General features: G+C 31.0%; 1 protein-coding gene across 1 annotated transcript in view; it reads left to right on the top strand.

The window, feature by feature from the left end:
- Positions 1-19,247, top strand: part of LOC143242652 (uncharacterized) — a 30,902-nt gene extending 11,655 nt beyond the window's left edge. Inside the window, exons 2-3 of the mRNA XM_076486127.1 lie at positions 5,548-5,665; positions 10,459-19,247. Of these exons, the coding sequence (XP_076342242.1) occupies positions 5,634-5,665; positions 10,459-10,768 (342 nt within the window). The 5' untranslated portion in view covers positions 5,548-5,633 and the 3' untranslated portion in view covers positions 10,769-19,247. The remainder of the gene's footprint in view (positions 1-5,547; positions 5,666-10,458) is intronic.
- The last annotated feature ends 1,770 nt before the right edge of the window (positions 19,248-21,017 follow it).

Here is a 21,017-nt window from a genome sequence, read left to right on the forward strand (position 1 = left end):
TTTCTCATAAAAATCAGAAGACAAGAGGTAAAGAAATTAATTAATAAAAATGAGTGAATTTTTCATAATTTTATAGTTATCTGGATAATAGTTTTTATGCTAGTGTTAGTGTATGTACATTATTTTGTTAAAGGATTTACCAATTTAATATTCCCAAAATAAAAGTATTAATTAATGTAATAAAGGTGATTTTCTAAATGATCACACAAACACTTACTTGTAGGCATTATAAAATATCGATCATACAAACACTTACTTGTAGGCATTATAAAATATCGATCATACAAACACTTACTTGTAGGCATTATAAAATATCGATCACACAAACACTTACTTGTAGGCATTATAAAATATCGATCATACAAACACTCACTTGTAGGCATTATAAAATATCGATCATTCAAACACTCACTTGTAGACATTATAAAATATCGATCATTCAAACACTCACTTGTAGGCATTATAAAATATCGATCATACAAACACTCACTTGTAGGCATTATAAAATATCGATCATACAAACACTTACTTGTAGGCATTATAAAATATCGATCATACAAACACTCACTTGTAGGCATTATAAAATATCGATCATACAAACACTCACTTGTAGGCATTATAAAATATCGATCATACAAACACTTACTTGTAGGCATTATAAAATATCGATCATACAAACACTTACTTGTAGGCATTATAAAATATCGATCATACAAACACTCACTTGTAGGCATTATAAAATATCGATCATACAAACACTCACTTGTAGGCATTATAAAATATCGATCATACAAACACTTACTTGTAGGCATTATAAAATATCGATCATACAAACGCTCACTTGTAGGCATTATAAAATATCGATCATACAAACACTTACTTGTAGGCATTATAAAATATCCATCATACAAACACTCACTTGTAGGCATTATAAAATATCGATCATACAAACACTTACTTGTAGGCATTATAAAATATCCATCATACAAACACTCACTTGTAGGCATTATAAAATATCGATCATACAAACACTTACTAGTAGGCATTATAAAATATCGTTCATACAAACACTCACTTGTAGGCATTATAAAATATCGATCATACAAACACTCACTTGTAGGCATTATAAAATATGATATTATAATGGTGTGGTCAATCCCACTATTCGTTGGTAAAAGAGTTGGTGGTGGGTGGTGATGACTAGCTGCAGGGTTAGCACAAATAGCCCTCGAGTAGCTTTCCGCGAAATTCATACCAAACCAATACCATATATTCATAAACGTTTTATTTAACTAATCTAAATGTAGATTAAGTTAATAACTTCCCTTGTGAGTGGAAAAATAGTTTATTTATTGATACTTTTCATAAACATATTGTTACTGGAAAGTTGAATATTATAAAAGATAAAATATTACTTGAAATACTCAAAAAGGATCTAAATACAGAATAGACACAAAATGTAGTAAAATAATATTCTAAAATATAATGAAAACAATGTTGATTAATATATCTTAAAACTTAAATATATTACATCTTATCCGCCTAGATGGTTTCTGGAATGAAAGTTGTATCTACTTAAAAAATAAAAGTAAAATTATCCAGTATAAAATTAAAGAAATACCAAACAGATTTATCGTTTCATCAGTTAAAAAAGACGATACAAGAACTGCAAGAAAAGTAGTTCCTATTGATAAGGCTAACTGTAACACTGGTATCATTTGTAAAATGTTTTATACAATAATTGTGATAAAAGAAATCAATTGTACACAAACATTTAAACTTGTTAACCAATTCAAAGAAACAGTAATTAATAATTTCGTTAAATATTATAATAATCTTTATTTTAAACAAAATTCTTATGTAGATTTATCGTTTCTTTATGCTATTCCCAAACTACATAAATTTAGATTTATTTCCAATTCAATAAGAACAATTATCAAACGACTGGCTTTATTATTAAATAAATTACTTAATATGTTCTTGACAAAATAACAGATATGTGTTAATAATAAAACCACATTTTTTGGATAATAAAAAATAATCCACCTATTTTAGAATATCTAAAAACTGTGAACAAGGAAATTACATTCAAACATTTGATTTTACCATATTGTACACCATGACTCCAATAAAAGATTTAATCTTTTTCTTTAATTCATTAATATAGCATTCTGGTTTCCTTTTATAGAACTGAGAAAAAAGAAAATTTAGCTCCAAAACGTAAAAGAAATATTAACTTCCTGCATTTATAATAATTATATGATTTTCAATAAACAAGTTTTTAAACAAATAATACGAATTCCAATAGGAGTTAACTATTCTACTTGTATAACATATTTATCCTTTTACTATTATGAGAATATATTCGTTGAAAACTACACAAATGCAGATATATTTACATTACCTTACAGATATATAGATGATTTAATTAGTATAAATAATCCTGAAATAACTAATGTTGTTATCACTGTTTATCCAGCAGAATTATAAATTGAAAATACTTCAATATCTAATACAAAAATATATTATTTATATTTAGAAATTAAAATAATTGGTAAGGATATCAATGCAAATATTTCTAATAAAAGAAAATATTTTGCCTTTCCAATTTATGGTTTACCCTCTTTTAATAGTAATGTACCGAACCGTTCTGTTATAAGCACTGTAACTTTGCAGTCATCAGATATTGTAAAATTTGTCATAAATTACAATATTTTATCAGTTATGTTGAAATACTGACACAGAAATTAATAGTGAATGGATTTAATAAAGAAACTTTAAGTTAAATTTTTAAACTATTCTGTAACAAATATGAGAATTTGTTAAACAAATATAAAGGAATAAAAATTAGAAAATTTTTATTTAACATTTCTAATAACTATTTTTAATTATGAATAAGGTCATTTAACAAATTGGGACTACTTTATGCGGATGTACACCTTGCCTTCTATAAAGGCTTGTTTGGAACATGATAGTTGTGGACTTGAACACCCACATCTCGCTCTCTAATTTCTATTTCTGTAGGCCCGGCATGGCCAAGCGTGTTAAGGCGTACGACTCGTAATCTGAGGGTCGCGGGTTCGCATCCCCGTCGCGCCAAACATGCTCGCCCTTTCAGTCGTGGGGGCGTTGTTATAATGTGACGGTCAATCCCACTATTCGTTGGCAAAAGAGTAGCCCAAGAGTTGGCGGTGGGTGGTGATGACTAGCTGCCTTCCCTTTAGTCTTACACTCCTAAATTAGAGACGGCTAGCACAAATAGCTCTCGAGTAGCTTTGTACGAAATTCAAAAAATAAAAAAACAAACTATTTCTGTATTGATTGTTACTCTTTTTATTTATTATGTGATACTGGCGAATGGATGTTAAGACTCATAAACGGTGTATCCCCACCACAATATGGGTTCTAGTTTCCAGTCACCTCCAAAACCTAGGGTACATTTTATAGTTTCACATTATAACTTATACTTTGGGATATTTTCAATTAGTACAGCGTTTTTGTTTATTTTGCTTTTTACGTTTTATAACAAACTAATATGAGTATATATATATATATATATTATTCTAATTAGGCTTCTTCTCTATCTAGTTTTAAAATTCCTTGTACATATATATATATATGTGTATTTCTTCAACTACTCAAACAATATGTTCGGTTGTATAGTTATTTGTCTGTTAATAGTGATCTAGTTTTGTTTTATTATATGTTTCATTGTTCTTCTCATTATAACTATTATATGTTTCATTGTTTTTCTTATTATATCTCATGTGTCTTTCTTTTTATATGTTTCATTGTTGTTATTATATCTCATGTGTCTTTCTGTTTATATGTTTCATTGTTTCTTATTATATCCGTTATATGTTTCATTGTTTCTTATTATATCTGTTATATGTTTTATTGTTCTTCTTATTATATTTATTATATGTTTCGTTGTTCTTATTATATCTGTTATATGTTTCGTTGTTCTTATTATATCTATTATATGTTTCATTGTTCTTATTATTATATCTATTATATGTTTCGTTATTCTTATTATATCTATTATATGTTTCATTGTTCTTATTATTATATCTGTTATATGTTTCATTGTTCTTATTATTATATCTATAATATGTTTTATTGTTCTTATTATTATATCTATTATATGTTTCATTGTTCTTATTATTATATCTGTTATATGTTTCATTGTTCTTATTATTATATCTATTATATGTTTCATTGTTCTTATTATTATATCTGTTATAAGTTTCATTGTTCTTATTATTATATCTGTTATATGTTTCATTGTTCTTATTATTATATCTATTATATGTTTCATTGTTCTTATTATTATATCTGTTATATGTTTCATTGTTATTATTATATCTATTATATGTTTCATTGTTCTTATTATTATATCTATTATATGTTTCATTGTTCTTCTTATTATATTTTTTATATGTTTCATTGTTCTTATTATATCTATTATATGTTTCATTGTTCTTATTATTATATCTATTATATGTTTCATTGTTCTTCTTATTATATCTGTTATATGTTTCATTGTTCTTATTATATCTATTATATGTTTCATTGTTCTTATTATATCTATTATATGTTTCATTGTTCTTATTATTATATCTATTATATGTTTCATTGTTCTTATTATTATATCTGTTATATGTTTCATTGTTCTTATTATATTTATTATATGTTTCATTGTTCTTATTATTATATCTATTATATGTTTCATTGTTCTTCTTATTATATCTGTTATATGTTTCATTGTTATTATTATATCTATTATATGTTTCATTGTTCTTATTATTATATCTATTATATATTTCATTGTTCTTCTTATTATATTTTTTATATGTTTCATTGTTCTTATTATATCTATTATATGTTTCATTGTTCTTATTATTATATCTATTATATGTTTCATTGTTCTTCTTATTATATCTGTTATATGTTTCATTGTTCTTATTATATCTATTATATGTTTCATTGTTCTTATTATATCTATTATATGTTTCATTGTTCTTATTATTATATCTATTATATGTTTCATTGTTCTTATTATTATATCTGTTATATGTTTCATTGTTCTTATTATATTTATTATATGTTTCATTGTTCTTATTATTATATCTATTATATGTTTCATTGTTCTTATTATTATATCTGTTATATGTTTCATTGTTCTTATTATATCTATTATATGTTTCATTGTTCTTATTATTATATCTGTTATATGTTTCATTGTTCTTATTATTATATCTGTTATATGTTTCATTGTTCTTATTATTATATCTGTTATATGTTTCATTGTTCTTATTATATCTATTATATGTTTCATTGTTCTTATTATTATATCTGTTATATGTTTCATTGTTCTTATTATTATATCTGTTATATGTTTCATTGTTCTTATTATTATATGTTATATGTTTCATTGTTCTTCTTATCTCATGTCTTTTCTTTTTTCTGAATTTTTTTTTGTCTAGTTTTGCACTAGACAAATGTTTTCTCTTTGTTATTGTTTCTGATAATTTAATTATTTTGTAGCTCTGATGTTTGTCACCTGTAAGAAACACTTATAACCAATGCGGTATGATGCTTAGAAATGGAAACAGTTTATCTTCCGCTGAACCATGACGAAGATTCAAACGAAGAAACTGGCCTGGTATTGTCTAAATCTTAAATATACTTTTTTATTATATTTGAAATCAAGAAAAAACGTTATCAAAGTAAATATTAATTATAGTGACATATTGGTATGAGCACAAACTTCACTCGAATGGCTAGAGCCTTGACTGGTGTAATCTATTGTGTTGTTTTTGTGTCTAAATCAATTACGTTTAAGTCCACCAAATGCTATTTAACAAAATGCAAAAACCTGTTCTAATACTACTTTTTATGTCACCAATTTTCAAAAACTGTTAAATTTGATTTGCTGGTAGAATTTTTGTTTGTTTAGAATTAAGCACAAAGCTACACAATATGCTATCTGTGCTCTGCCTACCACGGGTATCGAAACCCGGCTTTTAGCGATGTGAGTCTGCAGAAATGCTGCTGTGCCACCATTAGGGTGCTTACTGGTAAGAGGTCGTAATTCACTTCTTGCAAACTATAAATTCGGACCTGGCATGGCCAAGCGCGTAAGGCGTGCGACTCGTAATCTGAGGGTCGCGGGTTCGCGCCCGAGTCGCGCCAAACATGCTCGCCCTCCCAGCCGTGGGGACGTTATAATGTGACGGTCAATCCCACTTTTCGTTGGTAAAAGAGTAGCCCAAGAGTTGGCGGTGGGTGGTGTAGACTAGCTGCCTTCCCTCTAGTCTTACACTGCTAAATTAGGGACGGCTAGCACAGATAGCCCTCGAGTAGCTTTGTGCGAAATTCCAAAACAAAACTATAAATCTCTGTTTGCTATTAATCTACGCGACGTACTGTATCCACCACGTGTTTCCAAATCTAGTTTTATCGTTGTAAGACTTCACATTTACCGCTGAACAACTGGGAAGCAAAAAATTATTGTGATGACAAAATCCTAATTTATTATAAAAACATTTACAAGAGAGAGAGAAAAAAATATATTTGATAAGTTTATTACAGTTCAAGTTTCATGACGAACATTTGTTTATCAAAACGAACGACAAGATAGACAAAAATATGAATTTAATTTCAGTACAACCACATTTTTGTTTAAATATTCTTCCACAAGAACATGAAAATGAACAATTCAGAAAAAAAGTTAACTCATACGTCGAATATGAAAGGTTTATCACTTGTTATATGTTTGGACAGATGACTTTCGCTAGGCCTGTTACACTTTGTTTTCAATTTCGCTCCGTGCAAAATGGCGAGTTCACTCTAAATTTCACGTTTCTAGTATTCCTGTAACTGGACAGTAAAGTGAAATATTAATTCTAAAGTTTGGGCTTCTCAGTTTGTTCAGATTCAGTCCTAGGACTAGGATCTAACTTTTGTATAACATAGTATGTGCTGCCTGGCGAAATGACGTCTGCCCGTAACGTAACAAGAAATGAAGTTTTTTCCGATATGTATTAATATATTTATTGGGTTGAGGAATAATTCGTGAGCGTTTTTTCAAGTTAAAAAAATATATTCATAAATTAAACGCTTTAGCAAAATATTTCATGTCATTTGGTAGATAATTTTTTGCTCTAATAGATGGTGTGTTTGATTTTCATATGTCTTTAATTTTTGCTTTCATTTTCAGCTCATTAAATGGAATGTCAAGTGGAAAAAATCGAGCATTTTCGACACCATCTGCTTTTCGCATTTAATTTCTTGCAATTTCGTTTACAACAATGCATACTATATACCTAGGTATTACATGAAATAAAGTATCATAATAAATGTTTTGGGTGTAATGTGTTCATGCATTGAAGTATTGTATAGTCTTGCATGTAATGCTTGAATGAAATTATTTAAAAACGCTCACGAATTATTCCTCAACCTAATATTTATCTACTTTAAGTTTGTAAAAAGTCATACACTTATCACGTGAAAAAAACAAACAATAATAATGACATTGTATATTTAACATTACTATGCTTCTTCTAATAACACTATCACAGGTTTGGAGCTAAATGTTATAGTCAAAATTTCTCACACGTGTAACGTCACCATGAGGGTACATTTATTGTTTTTGTGATTCAGTGTTTTTAAAGTCTGGGTTAAAGTTTCCTTGTAGATGCAACAGTTTCTAGTTTTTCTCTGATTTAACACTAAAACGGAAAATCCATACTAAAGTTTTAATATACTGTGTTTATGTGATTGCCAGGTACTTAGGGCTCTCCACCACTATTCTAAGGGTTGAGGGCTTAAATCCCGTGAAACTAAACATGTTCATCCTTTCAGACGTGGGAGCATTATATTGTGACATTCAATCCCACTATTCGTTGCTAAAAGAGTAGCCTTAGAGGTAGAGGTGGGTGATGATTATTAGCTGCCTTTCTTCTTGTCTTGCCCCCCCACTAGTTCAGAGGTAAGTCTACAGATTTACAACGCTAAAATCAAGAGTTCTCCTTAGTAGACTCTGTTATAGCCCTATGTAGCTTTGCTATAGTAAAAACACAAACACTTCTTGTCTTACACTGCTAAATTAGGGACGGCTAGCGTAGATAACCCTCGTGTACCTTTGTGCGAAATTCAAAACAAACAAACTTTATCCGGCACAGTAGCAAAACGGAAAATCCACTTTAGTTTTACCTTAGCCATGATTTAAGTCTTCTTCACTATACTTTCTACGTCTCTCATTTTCATAAGGAGCTTCAGTATGTTTTTATTCTATCGATAAACATATCTACTGTCAGTTTCTAATTATTATTTCACGCATTTGTTATTTGTTTAAAAAAAATTAATAACCTCTCTTGCTAAATATCCTGGTCCAAAACGTACTTTAATTGTAGTTAACCAGCTTTCGGACATTCTTTGTTATATTTAATAATCACTTACTACTTTGTTAGAACCTCACTTAGTACTAACTCCATAAACGAGATTAGCAGAGGGAGCATTCATCCCAATTTTGTTTTCTGCGAGATTTACAATACTTGCTCTCTCTAAATGTTTGAGAATATATATTTGTATGTCCAGGAGGGTCAGGTACACTAGACCTCTTCCTCCTTCCTTTACATTGTTTGAGTGGACTTATTAATATATATAAAGTAAATACAGAGGGCCAGAGTGATGAGCATAACTCTAACTCAGGCCTTTTACAGGGCAATGTCCATGTATATTGTTCTTTCTTTCCTTTTTAATAAGTCTAGAACGTAGGTGGTTTGTTTTATTTTAGCACTATTTTATTATTATTATTTTAAATTTGATTTTATCTTGAAGATCTAATGTACAAATTTAACGGGGAGAGGTGTTTAGGTCTCTCAGCATCATATATGCAATATCTGTCTAGTTCGCATAACAACTCATTTTTTTGCCAATTTTTATCAAAATATTTTATCGTACTATGTAGAAGTCTATCTGGTATTGTTTGTGTGTTTGAGTAATTGTGCATGAACTTTAAGGAAGTGGTTTGTACTCTGTATGCTGATGTAATTAGTGTATTTTGTAATGTTTGGAGTTTGGTTTGTATTTGTTTTTCACTTATAATGATCCATGCAGGAGCTGCATAGTCTATTACTGGTCTAATGTATGTCTTGTATATTTTAATGTTTTCTCGTGTTGTTCCGTAGTTTTTACCAGTTAGACTCTAGCATAGTTTGTTCTTCGCCAAATTTACATGTTTTGTCCAGGTAAGTTTGCAATAATATGTTAGTCCTAGAAATTTTGCAGATGTAACAGTTTGAGAAGCTCTTCGTTCATGTAGATCTGTGATTGAACTTTTGATGTTTTGTTGAGTTTGAAAATATCACTAATTGTGTCTTTGCTGTGTTTATTTTGATTCTATATTTTTCACAATATTCACATAATCCATTTAGTTGTGGTTGTAAGTTAGTGGCTACTATTTCGGGTGTAAGGGAACTTTTCCAAATTGTTACATCATCAGTGAACTGTGACGAGTATCCATGATTTGGGTCTTTAAGTGGCATATTATTTACATACATGATGAAGAGAATAGGACTAACCACCCCTCCTTGAGGAACTCCAGCTTCTGGAGTGAAGAACTCCGAGAAAGTTCCCTCTACGTTTATTCTACATTTTCTATTTTCCAAAAAGTTAGATAACCAGCGCATTAATAATTCCACACGGTAGTCCTACTTCATTCATACGAAATCGAAGACCATCGTGCCATACAGTGTCGAATGCTTTCTCGATATCAAAGAAAAACGCGACAGTTCATTCTTTTTTAATAAAAATGTTTATTATTGTTTCCGTTAATATAATTAAGTGATATGTTGTTTGTCTAAGTTAATTTAATTAAGTGATCTGTTGTTTGTCTATATTTTCTAAATCCGTTTTATTCCACTGATAATTTTGAAATCATCTCCAAAAATGTGGAGAGTCTATTACTTATTATTCTTTCAAGAATTTTGCCTACATAGTTGATCAGGCTGATTGGTCGATAACTGTTTGGTTTATTAGCTGGTTTTTCTTCTTTGTAGAACATTAAAATATTAACTTGCTTCCAAGAAACTGGGCCGTATCCAGAGTATAAAGATAAATTAAATACAGCTAATTGGTGGTCAAATAATTTTGGAGTGCCTTTTCTGAGAAGAATTGTTTATATTCCATTATTTCCCGGTGCTTTGTGTTTTGAATTTTTGATTGCTTGTTTGAGTTCAGTTAGTGTGTTTTTTTGGTGAGTAATAGAGTATTGTAGTCATATGTGTTATTAGTGTTGCTGTTAATAATGTTGACTGGAAAATGTGGTTTATATAGTTCTATGTTATTTGTTACATGATTGTTTACTTTGTTATAATAATAATTGTTCATGTCCAGATTATTATGTATTTTAAAAGTGTTTTGTAATCGAATTACTTTATTTTATAATTATAGTGTGGACTACGAAGGAACGGAACCACAAGGGCAAAATGTAAACGAAAACGAACAACATAAGGTACAGATGGCAGTAGAGTATCATTGGGAAACAGGTCGACATGACTCAGGAAAATCTGAATCATGTGAGTCAGTAAGTAAGGAACAGGATTATGGCGTTTCTTTTTTTGGCGTTAGGTCATATCTAAATAATTTTTATGAAGATTTGACGGTGAAAACTCCTGATATTTATGAAGAGTTTGATGAGTATAACTATCAGTTCTTGACCGACCAAAAAACAGATGTAACAAAGCTACATTCTGGAAGATAATCTTTTCCACTGGCCTTGTCTTACTTATTTTAGGCTTAATTCTGCTTCTACTTGGCTACTTCCTTCCTCAAAGACGTGTAGTTGTTGGCTTCCAAGCAGATTTTGAAATTATAGATCGCTCGGCGTTGGTTTTCAATGAAAATCTTGATATATGTAAAGGAACAGGGTTAATTGTCTTCTGTATAGGAGGAACTATTTCCTTGGTAGCCTTGTTATTATCCAACCTTTTCACGACCTACTGTGATGGACACAGCGAGCTGGTTAGATTTGAAACCAATTTTAAAGAAATTCGTTAACTGATAAGATTCCTATTATAGGAAAGTTGACGAATTTTCAACCGAAAGACAGAAAATCGTGTAGTTGTTAGTACTACTGGATTATATCAAGCCCATGAAAACATATACCACCGGTTTACACCTAGTCCCATAAAACATATTACAGCCGATTTTCATCAAGTCCCATAAAAAACCAGATTTTCACTTGATTTCCTTGAATGAATGAAATAAACAAAAACAAAAATCGAAATGATTAGAAATAACTTTGTTTTACTTAGCATAATTAAACCTATACTGACATGCTAAGGCAATGCTCAAGTACTTATGGGCTTATTATATTAAATAAGTTTATTACAATGTTAATAACTGAATGTTTCCACAAAGTGGACTTCCCTTCCAAAAACTTCCAAGTACCTTTTCTTGTGATTCATTAAATTTTTAAAAACATTTTACTGTTTTTGAAACATCACAAATTTACTAGGGAATTTGGCATACAATGTACACAATCTTATTGCTTGAAAAGACAAATTCAATACTGAGAAGAGTTGTATCCATTAGAAGCAGCTTGAGAGGTATTTTGAAACGTTATTTGATAGTTTTGTTTCTTGCAGCTATTGGTTACCTTCACTATGGTATATGTCAAGTGCTAGAAAAGACCCGCGCTCGTTGCTTTAAACTTTTTCCATTATTATATGTTCAAAATAACTTAATGTAATCAGTTTTCAAACTGATTTTGTGCTGTAAATACTGTAATCTTATTGTAACGTAACATGTCTATTTTGTTTATTTTCTAAAACAGTTTTAAATAATGGTGATACTTGTTTCTGACTGTCGAAATGTTAAATTACCCATCATTTGTATACCTATTGAACAACAAAGTTTTAAATATGCTATATCACAATGAAATCTATGTAAGACTTGTCAGCGACGCCTGTTTGAGTCCTCAAAAATGATTCCATCACTTTGATCAGGAACAGTACCAGTTTTATGATCAATGTATAAATCTGTTTAAACATTTTAGATCAAGGATGTCGTTCTGTGAGTTTGAAACAATATATATTTTCACTTATTTACTTTTATTGAGGAACTCGCTCATAACCTCAAAAACTGCACCCTAAAAGAACACAAAACGACAAACTAGATCATCATTAGATAATAATACGATGTTGTGATAAGCTAATATTTCATAAAGAAAAAATGCTATATCCTGAGCAATTAGCCCAATAATGTTTCACCTGTTTTATTTATTATATTTGACAAGTTAGACCGTTGCTAAAGAATGTAAAACATGATTGTGACAAGTCAATCCATTACTAAACAAACAAAAACTATGATATTATGACAAGCTAAGTTATTACTAAACAACAAAACTATGATATTATGACAAGCTAGGCCATTACTAAACCAAAAACTGATATTTTGACAGACTAGGCAATTACTAAAGTATATAAACTATGATACAGTGTACTTATTTATTTCTTAGTGGCTCGAATTGATTTGCTTTTGTTCACAAAGTAGTTTAATATTTGGAGTTATAGGTGTTACCTGTAAGCGCAAATTATCTTCAATATTTAGCCTGTTTCTAAATTTAGTCTTTGTAGCTGTATACAGTGAAAATGTTTGCTCACAAATATATGTTGTTGGAAAACGCATCGAAATTTTCAAAGCTCTGTCACTTGTTTTGTGATTTTTTTCCCCGTTGAAAGTTTGTTCTTAGGGTGTAATCAGTTTAAATTTCTATAAGTTGTTCTTTCTTTTTCAAAGGCAAATCGTTGGTATTTGCAAAGTCAACAAAGGGATTTTGAATCCACAGTAATTTTTCTAAGTGAGGAGGGAAGTACTCCCCACTAGTTGTACACAAATCAGATATGTGCTGCAAGACTGAAACTTTTGCATCTTCACATATCCTTGATTCTTTGAGAAACCGAGTTGTCAAAAAGAGGCACAGAGTTAACGTTTTTAAGAAATTTCTCATCAATCGTGCACTCTACCAAATCTTTTGCGCTTGGTTTTATCAAATCTTTCGCAATCCGTTAACTAACACGATATGAAACAATAAGAGTACCTTTGTTGTTCTGATGGACAAACGAACGAAATGTAGCTTTTCTTGCATTTAGTTGGAATTTTTAATTCAGAGTGTTTGGTTTCTAGATGCCGTTTTAACTTTGCTGGATGCAAACTACTGTTACTCAAGACTGTTCTACATTCAATACACAACCCACTAGGTCCATCTTCATTATCTGTTCATTTAAAACCATATTCAATAAAACTTTCATCACACTTTCTCTTCTTGTTTCATCACCCTGCGTTGATGAATTCGTATTAGGCCTAGGCCTAGGAAGATTTTTTACTCGTATCAGATTTATTACTGATATTCAACCACTTACCCATTATAAGAGTGACAACTAATTATTAGTTTCTCTAAAAATGTATTCTTATACTTTTGGCACTTCAAAAGTATTTTCATGGAACAAAATAGCTTCTTAATTAAAACTCGTTCAAGCACTTGAGTTTTATCATCTTACAATGACATGCTGACCTAAGATCAATGTTGCCATAACGAAGTCAGAAAAAAAATTGTGGATAAAATGCTAGGCCGCTAGAATAATATGTTTTTCTAAAGGAAAGTGGTAACCTATTATGTTTACATTTTTTAACAGAAATGTTAAATCAAATAACAAAATATTAAGCCAGATCTGATGTGCGTCTAAATCTCGAACAAATTGAAACATGACGTCATAAGGGCGTATGACGTCATAGAGCTCATTTCGGTACCAAGTTTGTGTAATTATAAAAAAAAATGAACCTAACCTTACCTAACAATTACCAATTATAATTGTCATAAATATATAGTTATCTTCATATAAATATACTTTGAAATTGAAACAATTGATACTGCATCTAATTGCATCACAGTGTTTCAAATTTGGACCAGTTCCAGCTATGACGTCATGTTTCATTTCGTTCAAGATTTAGCAGCTAATCCAGTTCTGGCTTTTATAAGACAAATGGCATCACAACCCAGGGTTCATCGATGTTTCATATGAAAATTACAAGGCTATCTTGCATCTCGAATGACGCATACGATCTTGAGAAGGTGCAATATCTACAAGCAACCAGTGATGCCACTGTTAATGTTAATTGAGATTGTATAAACACTTTTACCGCGAGAACTTCCCCTAAGCTAAATAAAATCGTCTGGCGTTAGGCAGAATAAAATATTAAAAGGTCCAATACGCGATAAACCTGTTATATTAAAGATATATTTTAATTTTTGTACAGAGTATTCTGATTTAATTTTACAGTTTTAGGAAAATAATATTAACATTCTAAAATGTCCTCGCATAGTTTGAAAAACATTGAGCTAGGCCATTAAAAGAGTATAAAGAATGATATTTTGACAAACTAGGGCATTATTAAAAAATTTAGAGTATGATATTGTGACAAAATAGGCCATTATTCGAGAAAAAATGACACTGTAACAAGCTAAGTTATTACTACAAAATGTAAATTATGATATTCTGACAAGCTAAGACATTACTAGATAATGTAACTTATTATATAGTGGCAAGCATGATCATTATTAGAAAACGTAAAGTATGGTATTGTGAAAAGCTAGGGCATTATTACAGAATTGAGAGTATTATATTGTGACAAATTAGGCCATTTCTAAAAAAATGTAAATTACTATATTCTGACAAGCTACACCACTATTAGAGAATGTAAATAATGATATTGTAAAAAGCTAGACCATTATTACAGAATGTAGAATATTATACTGCGACAGACTACGGCAATTCTAGAGAATTTAAATTATCATATGACGACACGATAGAACGTTATTACAGAAAGCAAATTATGATATTGTGACACGCTAATCCATTACAGAAGAATATAATGTATGAAACTGTAACAAGCAAGGTTATTATTAAAGAATATAAAGTATGATACTGTAACAAGCTAGGGCATTATTAAAGAATATAAAGTATGATACTGTAACAAGCAAGGTTATTATTAAAGAATATAAAGTAACAAGCTAGGGCATTTCTAAATATTATAAAATATGATATCGTGAAAAGCTAGGTCATTATTGCAGAATGTATATTATGATATTATGACAAGCTAATGCATTATAAGAGAATGTTGAGTAAGATATTGTAACAAGCTAGGCCATTAGAAAGTGTAAAGTAAGATATTGTGACAAGCTAGGCTATTATTAAAGAATGTAAATTATAATATTATAAGAAGATAGATCATTACTACAGAATGTAACATATTATAGTTTAACAAGATAGGCCGTTACTAAAAAATGTAAAGATTATACTGTGACAAGATAGGCCGTTACTAGAGAATGCAAAGATTATACTGTGACAAGATAGGCCGTTACTAGAGAATGCAAAGATTATACTGTGACAAGATAGGCCGTTACTAGAGAATGCAAAGATTATACTGTGACAAGATAGGCCGTTACTAGAGAATGCAAAGATTATACTGTGACAAGATAGGCCGTTACTAGAGAATGCAAAGATTATACTGTGACAAGATAGGCCGTTACTAGAGAATGCAAAGATTATACTGTGACAAGATAGGCCGTTACTAGAGAATGCAAAGATTATACTGTGACAAGATAGGCCGTTACTAGAGAATGCAAAGATTATACTGTGACAAGATAGGCCGTTACTAGAGAATGCAAAGATTATACTGTGACAAGATAGGCCGTTACTAGAGAATGCAAAGATTATACTGTGACAAGATAGGCCGTTACTAGAGAATGCAAAGATTATACTGTGACAAGATAGGCCGTTACTAGAGAATGCAAAGATTATACTGTGACAAGATAGGCCGTTACTAGAGAATGCAAAGATTATACTGTGACAAGATAGGCCGTTACTAGAGAATGCAAAGATTATACTGTGACAAGATAGGCCGTTACTAGAGAATGCAAAGATTATACTGTGACAAGATAGGCCGTTACTAGAGAATGCAAAGATTATACTGTGACAAGATAGGCCGTTACTAGAGAATGCAAAGATTATACTGTGACAAGATAGGCCGTTACTAGAGAATGCAAAGATTATACTGTGACAAGATAGGCCGTTACTAGAGAATGCAAAGATTATACTGTGACAAGATAGGCCGTTACTAGAGAATGCAAAGATTATACTGTGACAAGATAGGCCGTTACTAGAGAATGCAAAGATTATACTGTGACAAGATAGGCCGTTACTAGAGAATGCAAAGATTATACTGTGACAAGATAGGCCGTTACTAGAGAATGCAAAGATTATACTGTGACAAGATAGGCCGTTACTAGAGAATGCAAAGATTATACTGTGACAAGATAGGCCGTTACTAGAGAATGCAAAGATTATACTGTGACAAGATAGGCCGTTACTAGAGAATGCAAAGATTATACTGTGACAAGATAGGCCGTTACTAGAGAATGCAAAGATTATACTGTGACAAGATAGGCTCTACTAGAGAATGCAAAGATTATACTGTGAGAAGATAGGCTCTACTAGAGAATGCAAAGATTATACTGTGACAAGATAGGCCGTTACTAGAGAATGCAAAGATTATACTGTGACAAGATAGGCCGTTACTAGAGAATATAAAGATTATACTGTGACAAGATAGGCCGTTACTAGAGAATGTAAAGATTATACTGTGAGAAGATAGGCTCTACTAGAGAATGCAAAGATTATACTGTGACAAGATAGGCCGTTACTAAAGAATGCAAAGATTATACTGTGACAAGATAGGCCGTTACTAGAGAATGCAAAGATTATACTGTGACAAGATAGGCCGTTACTAGAGAATGCAAAGATTATACTGTGACAAGATAGGCTCTACTAGAGAATGCAAAGATTATACTGTGACAAGATAGGCTCTACTAGAGAATGCAAAGATTATACTGTGACAAGATAGGCCGTTACTAGAGAATGCAAAGATTATACTGTGACAAGATAGGCCGTTACTAGAGAGTGCAAAGATTATACTGTGACAAGATAGGCCGTTACTAGAGAGTGCAAAGATTATACTGTGACAAGATAGGCCGTTACTAGAGAGTGCAAAGATTATACTGTGACAAGATAGGCCGTTACTAGAGAGTGCAAAGATTATACTGTGACAAGATAGGCCGTTACTAGAGAATGCAAAGATTATACTGTGACAAGATAGGCCGTTACTAGAGAATGCAAAGATTATACTGTGACAAGATAGGCCGTTACTAGAGAATGCAAAGATTATACTGTGACAAGATAGGCCGTTACTAGAGAATGCAAAGATTATACTGTGAGAAGATAGGCTCTACTAGAGAATGCAAAGATTATACTGTGAGAAGATAGGCTCTACTATAGAATGTAAAGATTTTACTGTGACAAGATAGGCCGTTACTAGAGAATGCAAAGATTATACTGTGACAAGATAGGCCGTTACTAGAGAATGCAAAGATTATACTGTGACAAGATAGGCTCTACTAGAGAATGCAAAGATTATACTGTGACAAGATAGGCCGTTACTAGAGAATGCAAAGATTATACTGTGACAAGATAGGCCGTTACTAGAGAATGTAAAGATTATACTGTGACAAGATAGGCCGTTACTAGAGAATGTAAAGATTATACTGTGACAAGATAGGCCATTACTAGAAAACGCAAAGATTATACTGTGGCAAGATAGGCCATTACTAGAGAATGTAAAGATTATACTGTGACAAGATAGGCCGTTACTAGAGAATGCAAAGATTATACTGTGAAAAGATAGGCTCTACTAGAGAATGTAAAGATTATACTGTGACAAGATAGGCCGTTACTAGAGAATGTAAAGATTATACTGTGACAAGATAGGCCGTTACTAGAGAATGCAAAGATTATACTGTGACAAGATAGGCCGTTACTAGAGAATGCAAAGATTATACTGTGACAAGATAGGCCGTTACTAGAGAATGCAAAGATTATACTGTGACAAGATAGGCCGTTACTAGAGAATGCAAAGATTATACTGTGACAAGATAGGCCGTTACTAGAGAATGCAAAGATTATACTGTGACAAGATAGGCCGTTACTAGAGAATGCAAAGATTATACTGTGAGAAGATAGGCCGTTACTAGAGAATGCAAAGATTATACTGTGACAAGATAGGCTCTACTAGAGAATGCAAAGATTATACTGTGAAAAGATAGGCCATTACTAGAGAATGCAAAGTACAATATGCTGATAAGCTAGACAATTACTATAGAATGTAAATTATTATATCGTAAGCTGGGTCATTATTAGTGAATGTAGAGTATGATGTAGAGTGACAAACAGTACCCTAATCACGTGTCATCTGAAAAATAATACATTTAGAAACTTTGCACCATCAATATGCATTTTCAAGGAACAAGTTACACTGTCGAACTGTACTAATATCAAACACGTTACATTATTAAACTGTAATAACATCGAACACCTTACCCTGTCAAAGAGTACTTCAAGTTCCGTCAGGTACAAAATAGTTTTATCACGTGGGTATACTTGGAATTATTCTATATATATATTTGTCATTTCCTAATGATAACTTAGTAAACATATATATTTTTTATCATAGTTTGATGTCGTAACTGTATTGATGCGTAGGACAGAAAATATTAGTTTTTAATTTATTTTTCATAATTTGCTTATTTGGATCAGTGAAATTTTAGTATTGTTTTCAAACGGCCATGGAAAGGTTTTAAATACAAGTAGGGGCATTGCAAGAGTCGAAATTCAATGAAGCCCCAGAACTGAATAAGCCACCATTCTGTGTTCATTCTCAGATACTGTTGTCGAGGTGTATTGTTAGATGGTAGAATATAACACTGTTGTAAATCTTATTTAGTTCCTGTAATGCATATTGGTGTACAGAAGACTTACAAATAATAAAAATAAACGACCTTATAACACAAAAATGTTTTTATTTAATTAACACTCTCAACGTTTCGCTTTACAACTTCAGTAGTGTTCACTGAAACCCAAAACGAAAATGATAGTACAAACCTTCAAAGGCCGAGTGTAATTAATTAGACATGTTGGTGTTATATTGTTCTAAATCTGGTGGTCCTCCTGTATGATTAATAATACCATTATCAGCGTAAATTCATTACTTAATTTCTGTAATGCGTATTGGTGTGTAAAAATGTTTTAACACCAGTAATAAACGACCTTCTAACACCAAATTTAGTTTTCTTTTAGTGGAGCTCTTCAAAGAAGCTGTAAAGCGAAACGTTGAATCTCGTAAAGGAAAATTAAATGTGGTATTGTAAGGTAGTTCGTACCTAGTATTAAAATATCGTTGTAAATTGTAATAGGTCTGTCTAGTACCAGTTTGGATATCGTGGAGGAAATATCTGACTGTTAAAACTAAAAATATAAATACAAGTATATACTTTTATCTATTAATTCGTATTTTATTGTATATTGAATGTATGAGTGCGCATATGTATATACAAGCTATTAAATGTATTTAAAATCAGCGTAATAAAATTGTAACTAATAAATTCTTTTCACGTTTATATTACTATAAGAAAAAGAAAATTCACAGCTTCTTCTATTATCGCTAGGCAACAAAAAGATTTACTACAGAAGGTAACTCAAAAGATTAGGGTAATTTGATGACACAGATTACAAAAATGTTTACAGAATTTATCGATCATCTCTAGATTTTAATTCATTATAATGTTTGAATACCTTTATTAGCACTATATGAAATACCATGTAAAATATTTAATTCAGCACAATAGATTTATGTTGTGAAATTAGGGACAATATGTAGAGATAGCTTTTTGTAGCTATGTATGATATAAAACTAAGTTTAAAATTAGGGACACTTTTAGCATACATTTTTGATAACTTCAAACACTGCCTGTATTGCACTATTGTTACATTACAAACATATTGTTCATATATGCTATTTGTTCCCGATATAATTGCAGCGAATTGCACCATTTTTATTTCACTTCCACACTTATCTGCTCCACCCAGGAATCAGAAAACATTCACATGGTCAGTTCAGTACAATATTCGAGAAGTCCATCGACTGAACATAAAAGAGAGCAGTCAGATGCCTCTCATTTACTCAGTTGGTAACTTTACCTCAGTCTATGTAGTCAAAAGCAAAATCTGATCTTCCTTCCATCACACCCATAATATAATACTCTGCAAAATGTCACATTTTTGGTTATCTTTTAAAAACTCTAGCTAAACATAAATTCAGTTGTATATTTTAGAAAATTGTTTGAAATGCTGAGTGCCTTCAGAACAACTAAAGCCCGAGGGTGCAAAAGTCACCCATACAGCTTCATGAAAGAAAGATATCACACACAGGTAAAGGAAACTTACCACTTTTGTAGTAAAATTGATGACCAAGAAAAACATTTAACATACGTTCTACAGTTTGCATATCTGGCTTGACTCAGTAGCTGAACAATAAGAGTGTATGCCATCTACAGTTTCCATGACATGAAGTGAATGAAAGATAATATGACTGTTAGTTTTACATCACTAATATTTTTAAATATTCAGGCCACACTAAACAATACATTAAATATTCAGATATTACATCTGCAATGAACCCAGTACTTCATGGGGATGGTCTTCCAGTGCCATATCCAGTAGTAAATAGAAAGGTTAACCTGCAAAGACAATGAATCATATTCCTTAGTAATTCTGTTCCTGTGGTACCACACCCTAAACTGACTCATCTGATCACATAAGGATTAAATATGACTCATGATTTGTCTCTATCAAAGTACCATGAGGACTTAACACTATGAACAAGTTTATCACTTCAGTAAATAAGATACTTTGCATTTCTGTACAGATATTGGTGCACTAACAGAATAATTAAGTATTGCAAAACATTCTCAAAAATAGAGACTTATCATCAAGACATATGAAAGTTATTTTCTACAATGGAAACACTAAACCATTGATTCCTACTGCTCATGCTGATTA

This window comes from Tachypleus tridentatus, unplaced genomic scaffold, assembly GCF_004210375.1.
Source record: "Tachypleus tridentatus isolate NWPU-2018 unplaced genomic scaffold, ASM421037v1 Hic_cluster_2, whole genome shotgun sequence".
NCBI classification, from domain to species: domain Eukaryota; kingdom Metazoa; phylum Arthropoda; class Merostomata; order Xiphosura; family Limulidae; genus Tachypleus; species Tachypleus tridentatus.